The sequence below is a fragment of the Astatotilapia calliptera genome, chromosome 8 (genome assembly GCF_900246225.1).
Source record: "Astatotilapia calliptera chromosome 8, fAstCal1.2, whole genome shotgun sequence".
In the NCBI taxonomy this organism is placed as follows: Eukaryota; Metazoa; Chordata; class Actinopteri; order Cichliformes; family Cichlidae; genus Astatotilapia; species Astatotilapia calliptera.
The window spans coordinates 23,077,619-23,090,613 of NC_039309.1; the positions used below are offsets into that span (position 1 = coordinate 23,077,619).

At 44.9% G+C, this 12,995-nt stretch overlaps 1 protein-coding gene across 13 annotated transcripts in view; it reads right to left on the reverse strand.

Annotated features, from left to right (window-relative positions):
- Positions 1 to 12,995, reverse strand: part of rbfox3a (RNA binding fox-1 homolog 3a) — a 589,353-nt gene that overhangs the window by 52,221 nt on the left and 524,137 nt on the right. For 7 of the 13 annotated variants that reach the window (XM_026177478.1, XM_026177476.1, XM_026177475.1 and 4 more), the window contains 2 exons: positions 5,990 to 6,043; positions 5,843 to 5,890 (listed from right to left, as the gene is read on the reverse strand). The exons of 1 other annotated variant lie outside the window; for it this stretch is intronic. In XM_026177478.1, coding sequence (XP_026033263.1) covers positions 5,843 to 5,890; positions 5,990 to 6,043 — 102 coding nt within the window. The remainder of the gene's footprint in view (positions 1 to 5,842; positions 5,891 to 5,989; positions 6,044 to 12,995) is intronic. 5 more of the 13 variants (XM_026177480.1, XM_026177486.1, XM_026177484.1 and 2 more) reach the window with 1 other exon arrangement.

Sequence of the window (12,995 nt, forward strand, 5' to 3'; positions counted from 1 at the left end):
AACACAGGACTTAGATGTTCATGTCATTATATATACGTGTGTTGTTGTGTGTGTGTGTTTGTGTGTACACGCGTACGTGCGCATAGTTCTGTTCACTTCATTTCAGTTTTATTTATATAGTGTTAAATCACCACAACCATTGCCTTGAGGTGTCCACAAATAGAGATAAAACAGAGAAAACCCCAACAATCATACGACCCCCCATGAGCAAGAGCTTTGGCGGCAGTGAGAAGGAAAAACTCCCTTTGCACAGGAAGAAACCTCCAGCAGAACCAGAGTCAGGGAGGGGCGGCCATCTGGCACGACTGCTTGGTTGTGAGGGGAGAAAGACAGAACCAAAACATGGTGTGGAAAAGAGCCAGAGATTAATAATAACTAATGATTACATTCAGAGTGATGTGTAAGCACATAGTGAGTAAAATGATGAATTAAAAAGAAACAGTGCATCATAGGATGCCCCTAACAGCATAGGCCTAATGCAGTGTAACTAAAGGAGAGCTCAAGGTCACCTAATCAAGGCCTAACCTAAAGTTTTATCAAAAATGAAAGGTTTAAACCCAATCGTAAAAGTGGAGAAGATGTCCAAAGTGCGAGCTGCTATCACAGAACAGGGGTCTCAGTGTCATGCTTAGTCTTGTGGCAGGCAGGATGTAGGACCCAAATGCAGGACTCGAGACACGTGGGGATGAACTAAAGGAGGCAGCTTTATGGCGCTGTGAAAAACTCAAATACTAAATACAAGAAACAAAGCATAACACCTAGAAACTAGGAAACCAAGAACCCAGGAAACTAGAAACAAAGAAACTAGAGATTAGGAGTTGACGAGAAACAACAATGGAAAACAGGAGCACTGTGAGGTAATGATGCGACAACAGGCAGAGGAAAACACAGGGCTTAAATACACAAGGGAGTAATGAGGGAATGAGACACAGGTGAAGAGCACAGCTGGTAATCACACATAACGAGAAGGAGGGGAAGCAAAAGTGAAAACAGTGAGTATGGAGCCAGACTGTCAAAGTAAACCAGGAAACATGAGAAAGCATAAAGACGCAGACGTGACATTGAGACATGGAGACATGACAGACTGGGGACACATGGAGACAAGCGTGACGGGACATAAAACGTGCAACATGGAAAGGCATAGTAACAGAAAGCTAAAGACTAGAAGCTAACATACACGAAGAACAATAAGAACCAAACCCATGAATCAAATCTAAATCTAAATCAAAGAATATAAATTAATCAAAAAACACAACACTGGGTCACAGACACAGTACTGTGACACTGAAAACTGAAGGCTCTGCCTCCCGTTCTACTTTTAAACACTCCTGGAACCACAAATAAGACCACAGTCTGAAGCGAAGTGCTCTGTTCGGGTGATATGTTATTATGAGGTCAATGCGATGAGAAGAATTTTAAATTCAATTCTGGATTTATAAGTGAGCCAATGAAGATACGTCAGTATAGGAGAAATATGCTGTCAGTATTCTTTCTGTAACATTTTGGATCAACTGATGTCTATTAGACAGATATGATTCAAACCACCACGACACAGTACCTGTAATACCTACAGCGTGCTATAATTGCAGAAATAAAATATAGACAACAGTATCGAACGCTGCACTGAGGTCTAGCAGGACAAGCACAGAGATGAGTCCACTGTCAGAGGCCATAAGAAGATCATTTGTAACCTTCACTAAAGCTGTTTCTGTGCTGTGATGAGCTCTGAAACCTGACTGAAACTCTTCAAATAAGCCTCTGCAGATGATCTGTTAGCTGTTTGACAACTACTCTTTCAAGGATGTTTGATATGAAAGGAAGGTTGGAGATTGGCCTATAATTAGCTAAGACTGCTGGGTCTAGAGATGCTTTTTGAGTAAAGGTTTCAATGCTGCCAGTAACGGCAGGACTTCTTTGAGCAATCTGGCAGGATTGGGGTCTAAAAGACATGTTGATGGATTAGTGGAACTAATTAGTGAAGTTAACTCAGAAACATTTAAATTTTGTTTGTGAAGAAGAAAAGAGCAATTCAAATCTTCCTGGTAGAAGAGAGGGTTATTTCTCTGCGCCTTTGGGTTGGGGAACGGGTTATGACGGTCGTCTGTGCTTATCAGCGAATGATGGTTCAGAGTACCCGTCCTTCTTGGAGTCCCTTGGCAGGGTGCTGGAGGCTGAACATGAGGAGTCTGTTATCCCACTGTGAGAGTTCAAAGCTCATGTGGGCAATAACAGTGAGTCCTGGAGGGACATGACTGGGACAATCGGCCTGCCAGATCTGAACCTGAGCGGTGTTTTGTTACTTCTGCACAAACCACAGTTTGTCCATCACAAACACCATGTTTGAGCATGAGGGTTACATGTGGCAACAGGACACTCTAGGCCAGCGGTCCCCAACCCCCGGGCTTCGGACCGGTACCGGTCCGTGAGTCGTTTGGTACCGGGCCGCGAGAGTTGAGGCTCAGGTGTGAAATGTATAGTTTTCAGGGTTTTTTATCAGTTTTCAGCATTATTTTGTTATCGTTTTTATCGTTAACTCGGTTTTCCTGGGTCTTTTCACGTGTGTTATGAATAAATCTTCTTTTTTTCGGTACCGGTACTAGTTTTATTTTGTTGTATTTATCCGCGACACCTTAAAGGCCGGTCCCTGAAAATATTGTCGGCCATAAACCGGTCCGTGGCGCAAAAAAGGTTGGGGACCGCTGCTCTAGGCCGCGGGTTAATGGTCAGTTTTGTAATTGTATCAACAGATCTGGGGCCATATGTTTTGGACACTCAGGTAAAGAAAGGGGCTGAGTTGTCAACTGATCGCCACCTGGTGGGGAGTTGGATCAGGTGGCAGAAGAAGATGCTGGACAGACCTGGTGTGCCTAAACATACAGTGAGGTGTGAGGAGTGAGTCAGTGACCTAAATTCCTGAAGGCCCTGGATGTTGTACGGCTGTTTTAATTGACATGCCTCTACAATGTTGAGTGGAGATGAGGGGTGGAACCTCTGGGTGTGTGCCAACTACAGGGGGATCACACTCCTCAGCCTCCCTGGGAAAGTCTATGCCAGGATGCAGGAAAGGAGTGTCTGTCCGTTAATTGAACCTTGGATACAGGAAGAACAATGCGGTTTTCATCCTTGTCATGTAATACTGGTAGAGCTCTTTATCCTCTCAAGGACACTTGGGGGTGCAAGGAAGTTTTCCCAACCAGTCTACATGTGTTTTGTGTGTGAATGTGTGCGTGAATGGGTGGATGACTGGATATGTAAAGCGCTTTGGGGTCCTTAGGGACTAGTAAAGCGCTATATAAATACAGGCCATTTACCATTTACCATTTTGTGGACTTTCAAAATGCATTCAACCATGCCCCTCGGAGTGTCCTGTAGGAGGAGCTTTGACAGTATGGGGTGTCTGTCCCATTGTTATGGGCCATTCAATCCTTATACAACCATTGCAAGAGCTTAGTCCACATAGCCGGCAATAAATCGGAGCCATTTCCAGTGGGTGATGAACTCTTCCAGGGCTGCCCTTTGTCACCGATTGTGTTCATAACTTTTATGGACAGAATTTCTAGGTGTAGCCAAGAAAGGCTTCCACTTGGGTGGTTTCAGAATCTCATCTCTGCTTTTTGCAGACGATATGATTCTGTTGGCTTCATCAGGCGATGGCCATTCACAGCCGACTGTGAAGCAGTAGGAATGAGAATCAGCACCTCCAACTCTGAGGCCATGGTCCTCAGCTGGAAAAGGGTGGAGTGCCCACTTCAGGTCGGGGACAAGTTCCTGCTCCAAGTGGAGGAGTTTAAGGATCTTGGGGTCTTGTTCACAAGTAACAGGAGAACAGGAGATTGATAGACAGATTGGTGCTGTGGCTGCAGTGATGTCCGTCGTGTTGTAGAGAGAGCTGAGTGTAAAAGTGAATCTCTCATGTGACAGGGATGCCTCCTGGGCACCTCTCGTGTAAGGTGTTCAGGGCAAGTCTCACTGGGGGGAGGCCCCGGGGCAGACCCAGGACATGCCGGAGAGATTATATCTCTCGGCGGGCCTGCGAACACCTTGTACCATACCACCACATTAAAGGAATGCTTGGCTCAACAGAGCCCCGATTTTTGTGTCAGTCTGGCTACAAGACAAACCGATCAATGGTACTTGAAATTGTACTTGCTCATAGGTGTTCCAATGATAATTGAGATTCTCTCTCCAATAGTGTAGGATCTTTCTCTTGCAATCAAAAGCACCTTGAGAAAACTTTTGTTGTCAAAAAGTGCAACATAAATAAAACCGAAGTGAACCTGTAGCTCCACCTTTAGGTTTAGACCAGGGGTGTCAAACTCATTTTACATTGCGAGTCACATTTAGCCCCTTTGATCTTTTTCTGTCAGTGCAAAAAAGATACATATTTAACAGTTTTTCTACATGATGAAGGAAAATTTGCTATGACAAAGAACTCTTTGAACTTTAACAAAATAAATGTGTAAAATTACAGAAAAAGTTTTGGTAGCTCATTACGCGGAACTATACAGTTTTTTGTTTTTATTTTTATTTTTTTTGTAGTTGTAAAAAAAAGAGACATTTCAACAGAAACTTTTCTGTTTTTGCACAAAGTTACAGAGTTTTTATTAGAGACAGAGCTAAGTGTTTTTTAATTTGGCATAATTTGCAAAAGTTGAAATTTCTTTGGTGTTTAATAACAGAAATGAGTCTTTCTTGTCAGATGTAATTTCTGGGGGACAAAAAGAGCGACTGACAACACTGCACACAGCAGTGGATTGGGGTGTATTAAGCAAGCAAATAATGCAGAAAATAAAGATTTTTGGCGGGAATTAAACTGAGAGATAGAGCTGTGCAGGAATTTATTGAGGGGAAAGGAAGAAAGCAAAAGTAAGAATGAATTCATTACAATGTTACTCAAAGATGAAGTGTAGTTTTGATCTTCTTTGCTGCTGGTTCAGTGAAACCTGCAGTTTCAGAATCAGTAAAATGTCAGCACCTGACTTCATGTCCATATGTGTTTTGCCGCGCTTTGTGTTTACATCTCCTTGCGGAATCTGTACCTGCTCTTTAATCATTTGCTGTTTTAGCTGTTTGGTGGTTGTTGACATGGTTTTGTGGGCTTTTAGCTGAGATTCTGATGCTTCTGTGGATATCACACTTCTATATTGGAATAACAGATCTGATGGTTCATCCTGTTAAACCACATGTTCTCGCTTTCGCCTCGCTATCGGTGGCATTGGGTTCCAACAAGTTAATTGTTTATTGCCTAATTACTGTGTGTAGTATGAATGGTCATGGGAGGTTTTTATCAGTAGGAAAAGCTGTAAAACTTGAAAATACAGTTAAAAGTCCAAAACACATGCTTGTGCTTGTTTGTGATTAGCAGCAAACCAAACAGGTTAAGAATAAAAATTGCTTCAAGTGGTCTCTTCCTCACTTGCTTATTGGGACGATCCTGCACTTCTCCACAACTGGTGCTGGTACATTAAATTCTGTTCAACAAGGTGCACGAGCACACAGGGGAAGTATGGGAGGAGGTTGGGTTGGACAATCCAGTGTTAGGAATACATATGGGCTAATAGGCTGCTTTCAGTGTGCAGTGACTGGTCTGTAGTCTGTACAATTAAATCGAGAAAAGAATAAAAAATCATATTAACCCATCGGCTAACAAATGCGTCAGCATACTGGGCAAATGCGCAGTATACAAGATTACCAGTCCAGTTCTGCCATGACACGAAGAATACTAGAATCCTACTGTCATCTTAAAAAATAGCAAAGATTCATTGTTTGTCCAAATGTACAGCAGGTAAGTAAAGTGCCGAAGCCGCCCGGAGGAACATGTCACTGATAGGACAGTAATTACTGTTAGGCAGCAGGAATGAGCTGTGATGACAATGAGAGAAGTGAAGGACTGCAAGAGAAACACAGGAAACGGGACAAATACAATCAGCAGGAACATTTTATGTTTGTTTGAGGTGTGTTCGTGAACGTTTTATTACATTGCACTTACCTTGGAGCCTCGTTCATTAAAAATAATCTCCACGTCTAAAATCTTTCCAAATTGCTGAAGAAGGGAAGAAGGTGGGTGGGGCATAAAGACAGAGAAAGAAAGACGGAGAAAATAATTAGACTATAACACAAGAAATACTTTATTTATGTTTAGGAAAATCCCCTACTGCTTTCTCCAGCTGGAAAATGAAGTATTTTAAAACCATCTTTAAAAAAAGACAAGTAGTCTGTACCAATAGTAGCATTAGGAAATTATCCATTCACTCTTAGTGCTGTTTAATCATGTGTTTGGCTGATCATAGTAATAAAGAGGTTTGAGTGAATATGTCTGCACTCGAGAAAAATGAGCACCGTGGGAAGGTAGTAGGCAGTTGAGTAGCAACACCCCATCATGGCTATTTGTTTTCTTAGTATGCATACCACCACTGCAACTGCCTGCCAGATCTCACCTAATCATGCATTTGGCTTCTACAGCTTCCCACATAGCAAAATGGATCTGGCCCACACAATGTGCTTACACATGGCCCAAATATCGCAAAGAATGATGGCCCTTTGGTGGCCCACATCTGGTCGCCAGTGGTGACCCACACATGGGCCAGCACAAGGCCAGGTGCAGACACACTGCTAGCCCTGTGCTGGCTCAGAACAGTTTCAGCTCTGGCCCCAGATGTCAGCCTAATGTGTACCTTAATCAAGCCATGTAATAACAACATGTGCCAGAACATAATAGTGCAAAAGCAACATGACAAAACTCTGTTCAGACAGTGAATGGACTGATTCTTATATAGCGCTTTTCTACTCTCACAGATTACTCAAAGTGCTCTATACAACATGCCACATTCACCCAAACACACACTTTTTCTAAACTGAGTGCTTCACGACTACATTCATACACATTCATACTCTTGACATGCAGACTGGAGGAGCCAGGGATCGAACCACTAACCATCCAATCAGTCGGTGACCTGCTCTACCTCCTGAGCTACAGCTACCCAGTAGTAAACATGAGTAAACCCTCGCTAGGTTTTGGATAAAGTGTACACTCACAAACCTGATAAACCTGCATTTGAAACGTTGGCTACCATAGCAGTATAGTATTGCAACATGGCATTTGGGTCTTCTTACTAAAATAGGAAAATAGGAACATAAATAGTGCCATCATTGCCAGACCTGGCCCACATCTGGGTGACATACACCCTGCCATGACACCAGTCAGTCAGAATGCTATGAGCCTGGGCCACATCAACCAACCATAATCAGGCCAGATGTGGCATGCCATCACATAAACAGTGTCATCTACGCCAGGCCTGGCCCATATCTGGATGACATATCACTTACCCATGCCAGAAGTCAGCCAGCAGTGCAGGCTTGACACCAGGTTCGGGTCAGACCTGTCTGCTATGTGGGCTATCTTTAGATCTAAGTAATAGTTTTAATTAGCTCCATGTTTCATTTTATTTGGCTAATTGCTGTGAACTGAGTGCTACACACTCCGACAGACTGATGTCTGTGGTGAGTGTGAGACTGTCAAAAATATAAATACACTAAACATGTAAACACACCAGTATCTGCAGCAGGAACAACTGTAATTTGAGCTATTCTTGGCTAGGTTATACAAAAGCGAGTTAGGAAAACATGCAATTAATTTGAACTGTAAAGTATTTGGGGCTGATTTATGGAACCATCCAATACAATAGAATTCTAAAGAACTTTTTAAAAACAACAGTGGACAAAATACTGTACAAATCACCAAAAGAACACAAGACAAAGCAACACAAACAATAATAAATACAAGGTAAGATCGTCAAAGGAGCTTGCAAAGAAAAGCGTCTGGACTTCTTTAAGTTGCTTGAAGACGTTTCACCTCTCATCCGAGAAGCTTCTTCAGTTCTAAGGTCAAATGGTGGAGAGTCCCAGATATACAGTGGGGCAAAAAAGTATTTACTCAGCCACCGATTGTGCAAGTTCCCCACCTAAAATGATGACAGAGGTCAGTAATTTGCACCAGAGGTACACTTCAACTGTGAGAGAAAGAATGTGAAAAAAAAAATCCATGAATCCACATGGTAGGATTTGTAAAGAATTTATTCGTAAATCAGGGTGGAAAATAAGTATTTGGTCAATAACAAAAATACAACTCAATACTTTGTAACATAACCTTTGTTGGCAATAACAGAGGTCAAACGTTTACTATAGGTCTTTACCAGGTTTGCACACACAGTAGCTGGTATTTTGGCCCATTCCTCCATGCAGATCTTCTTGAGAGCAGTGATGTTTTGGGGCTGTCGCCGAGCAACACGGACTTTCAACTCCCGCCACAGATTTTCTATGGGGTTGAGGTCTGGAGACTGGCTAGGCCACTCCAGGACTTTCAAATGCTTCTTACGGAGCCACTCCTTTGTTGCCCGGGCGGTGTGTTTTGGATCATTGTCATGTTGGAAGACCCAGCCTCGTTTCATCTTCAAAGTTCTCACTGATGGAAGGAGTTTTCGGCTCAAAATCTCACGATACATGGCCCCATTCATTCTGTCCTTAACACGGATCAGTCGTCCTGTCCCCTTGGCAGAAAAACAGCCCCATAGCATGATGTTTCCACCTCCATGCTTCACAGTAGGTATGGTGTTCTTGGGATGCAACTCAGTATTCTTCTTCCTCCAAACACGACGAGTTGAGTTTATACCAAAAAGTTCTACTTTGGTTTCATCTGACCACATGACATTCTCCCAATCCTCTGCTGTATCATCCATGTGCTCTCTGGCAAACTTCAGACGGGCCTGGACATGCACTGGCTTCAGCAGCGGAACACGTCTGGCACTGCGGGATTTGATTCCCTGCCGTTGTAGTGTGTTACTGATGGTGACCTTTGTTACTTTGGTCCCAGCTCTCTGCAGGTCATTCACCAGGTCCCCCCGTGTGGTTCTGGGATCTTTGCTCACCGTTCTCATGATCATTTTGACCCCACGGGATGAGATCTTGCGTGGAGCCCCAGATGGAGGGAGATTATCAGTGGTCTTGTATGTCTTCCATTTTCTGATGATTGCTCCCACAGTTGATTTTTTCACACCAAGCTGCTTGCCTATTGTAGATTCACTCTTCCCAGTCTGGTGCAGGTCTACAATACTTTTCCTGGTGTCCTTCGAAGCTCTTTGGTCTTGGCCATGGCGGAGTTTGGAGTCTGACTGTTTGAGGCTGTGGACAGGTGTCTTTTATACAGATGATGAGTTCAAACAGGTGCCATTCATACAGGTAACGAGTGGGGGACAGAAAAGCTTCTTACAGAAGACGTTACAGGTCTGTGAGAGCCAGAGATTTTCCTTGTTTGAGGTGACCAAATACTTATTTTCCACCCTAATTTACGAATAAATTCTTTACAAATCCTACCATGTGGATTCATGGATTTTTTTTTCACATTCTGTCTCTCATAGTTGAAGTGTACCTCTGGTGCAAATTACTGACCTCTGTCATCATTTTAAGTGGGGGAACTTGCACAATCGGTGGCTGACTAAATACTTTTTTGCCCCACTGTAAACCTAGTGGGAGTAACCCCCCACAGAGGGACCAAAGGACCCCCTGATGATCCTCTAATCGCCTGAGCCAAGGTGTGAAACTGGGCGTGGGTCCCAATCAGCCAGAGTTTCGGGTGTGTTCATTGTGAAACCTGGCCCCACCTTATCATGCGAATTCCTGAGGTCAGATGGCCCAGCATGTGAGTGGGCGTTAAGGCGTCTGGGAAGGGATCTCAAAACTGGATTATAGATGGCAGAGAGTTGGCGTCGTAAACCCCCGCCTCTGTTCAAAGATGGTCGCTCACAGTGGACATAGATGGCTTCTCCCACTAGGTTTATATCTGGGACTCTCCACCATTTGACCTTAGAACTGAAGAAGCTTCTCGGATGAGAGGTGAAACGTCTTCAAGCAACTTAAAGAAGTCAAGACGCTTTTCTTTGCAAGCTCCTTTGACTACGATGACCTGGATGACTGAGAACCTTCACAGACACAAGGTAAGATCACACCACTCGTTCCTAAGATTTAAAAATAGGCCACAAGGGGGCTGTCTTAACATGGGGAGGAAGGTAACTCCAACGTTTAGGGGCTATAGCTAAAAAAGATCAACTGTCTCTGCTTTTTAGTTAAGGTTTTGGGACTGCCAGGAACAGCTGGTCCGTGGATCGTATGGAGTCAGGAAGATATATAGCGTGGTACTCATCCATTAAGAGATTTTAAAATAAATAATAAAATCTTAAAAGGGATCCTGAAAGAAGGAGGAGGCTAGGAGAGGCAATGTGCTCATGTTTGCAAGTACCATTTAAAAGGCCAGCAGTAGTATTTTGGACCAATTGCATGCGAGCAAGGAAATAGTTGCTAAGGCCAACATGAAGTGCATTCCAGTATTCCAGACGCAAAGAGACGCTTACTTAATTACAGAATGTATCTGCTTATCTAGTATAAAATCACAGTCACAAATGTGAGTTACTGTGGGTTTAACAGTAGGAGCCAGGTCAAATAGAGGATTGACACAGACACCACTGGACCTGAATACACAGTCTTTGTCATGATCCTGGGTCCTTTTGACCCAGCATTTTTTGTTTTCTCTTCGATTTTGGTTCTGTTCTTCCTTTGTTTAGTGTTCACTCTGTTCTGCCCGTGTGTTCCTGTTTTATTGTGAAGGTCTGCGTCTTATGTGAGTGTTTTCAGTTTGCCTCCCTAGTCTCGTTATGTTAATCACTCCCAGCTGTGTTTCCCACCTGTGTGTAATCTCCCTGTGTTCTCTGAGTGTATTTAAGTTGTATTTTCTGTCTTAGTAATTGCTGGTTCGTCTGTGTTGTTTCCCCTTGGTCTCCCTGCGTCTTCCCATATGTATTTCTCCGGACCTCCCTGCATCCTCGTTCTGGTTTGTCTTATTAGTTTACCCAGTTTAGGTTTCCAGTTTCATGTTTTGTCGCCACCGCTGTTTGTACTTACCCACCCCTGTTAATAAACACTCACCTGCACCAGAGCTGCTGCCTTTTGGGTCCTTCCTACATTCCACACGGCTTGCCCCGGCAATCCGTGACAGTACGAACCAGCCACCATGGACCCAGCAGCAGTAAATCCGTCCGAGGAGCTCCAGGACGACGTTACATATAACGTGGAGATTCTCCTCGGGCTGTGGCTTGAAAACCCTCCAGAGGAGCTTCGCCGCACCGTCGAAAGCCGGCTACAACGGCTCTTTTCCGGCCTGCCATGGCTTCTAAAATCGCTTCCTCCGACCATGCAGGCTTTTCTCCAGCACACACCTCACCTTCTCTCAGCCACTCCTGCCTCGCTGCCCGACTCGCCGGATGTGATCTTGCCCGGCCCGTCGGAGCCGTCTGCGGGGAGGAAACGCCGATCGCGCCGCCGACGCGCCACCCCACAGCCGGACGTTCGGACTTCTAATTTACCGGCTGTGGTGAGTGAGGACTCTGTGTCTTTTCCAGACAACGTGACTGTTCATTCAGGGGCTGTGTTTTGTGTGGCGGATGTCAACGCGAGCTGCATATCGCCTGTGCAGCTACTCCCAGCTCAGTTAGCTCCCCCGCAGCTACCCTCAGTTCAGTTAGCTCCCTCGCAGCCACCCTCAGTTCAGTTAGCTCCCTCGCAGCCACCCTCAGCTCAGTTAGCTCCCTCGCAGCCACCCTCAGCTCAGTTAGCTCCCTCGCAGCCACCCTCAGCTCAGTTAGCTCCCTCGCAGCCACCCTCAGCTCAGTTAGCTCCCTCGCAGCCACCCTCAGCTCAGTTTCCAGTGTCCCCCTCAGCTCAGTCTCCCGTGTCCCCCTCAGCTCAGTCTCCCGTGTCCCCCTCAGCTCAGTCTCCCGTGTCCCCCTCAGCTCAGTCTCCCGTGTCCCTTTCAGTTCAGTCTCCCGTGTCTCTTTCAGTTCAGGCTCCAGAGCCACCCGTGTCCCTTTCAGTTCAGTCTCCAGAGCCACCCGTGTCCCTTCCAGTTCAGGCCCCAGAGCCACCCGTGTCCCTTCCAGTGCCACCTGTAGCGCAGGCCCCAGAGCCACCCGTGTCCCTTCCAGTGCCGCCTGTAGCGCAGGCCCCAGTAGCTCCAGTGCCGCCTGTAGCGCAGGCCCCAGTAAGAGATAAGATAAGATAAGATAGAACTTTATTAATCCCTCGGGTGGGTTCCTCTGGGAAATTCGATTTCCAAAAAAGCACAGCACCGACAGAAGTTACAGAGTTATACACACACACATATATATAAATACAGAGACAATATAAATAAAATATACGAAGGGGATAAATAGAATAAATAGGAATAAAAATAAAAATACAAGTGAATTGCACATTTCAAGTATTGAGTCTATTGCACTGTTGACTATTTACAAAAGTATTGCACAAAAGGTATTGTACAGTGAGGTGAAGAGGCACTACAGCTTAGTTGTTCCCCCCTCCTTTGTCCTCCTGTTTCCCCTCCCTCTCCCCTCCAGAGAGGAGTTAAACAGTCTGATGGCGTGTGGGACAAAGGAGTTTTTAAGTCTGTTAGTTCTTGTCTTTGGGAGAAGCAACCTGTCACTGAACAGACTCTTCTGGTTGTTAATGGCCGTGTGCAGAGGATGCCTGGCATTGTCCATAATGTCCATCAGTTTCTTTAATGTCCTTTTCTCTGCCACTGTCACCAGAGTGTCCAGCTTCATGCCGACCACAGAGCTAGCCCTCCTGATCAGTAGCTCCGGCTCCAGTATCCCCGGTTTCACTCATTCACTCCATGCAGGGAGAAAGTCTAATATCACCTCAAGGGGCTTTTCGCGGTTCAGCCGCCATTGGCACACTTTTGGGTCCTTCCTACATTCCACACGGCTTGCCCCGGCAATCCGTGACAGTCTTAGTATCCTTTAGACACTCCAACAGTGGTTTAAGCGAGCTGACATTAATTATTTTTAGTACATGTAAATTTGGGTTGTTGTCTGCATAAAAATAGTTGGCTAGGCCTCCCCAGAGTGAGAAAATAAAGATGAAAGATGAAACTTCTGTCAGTCTACATG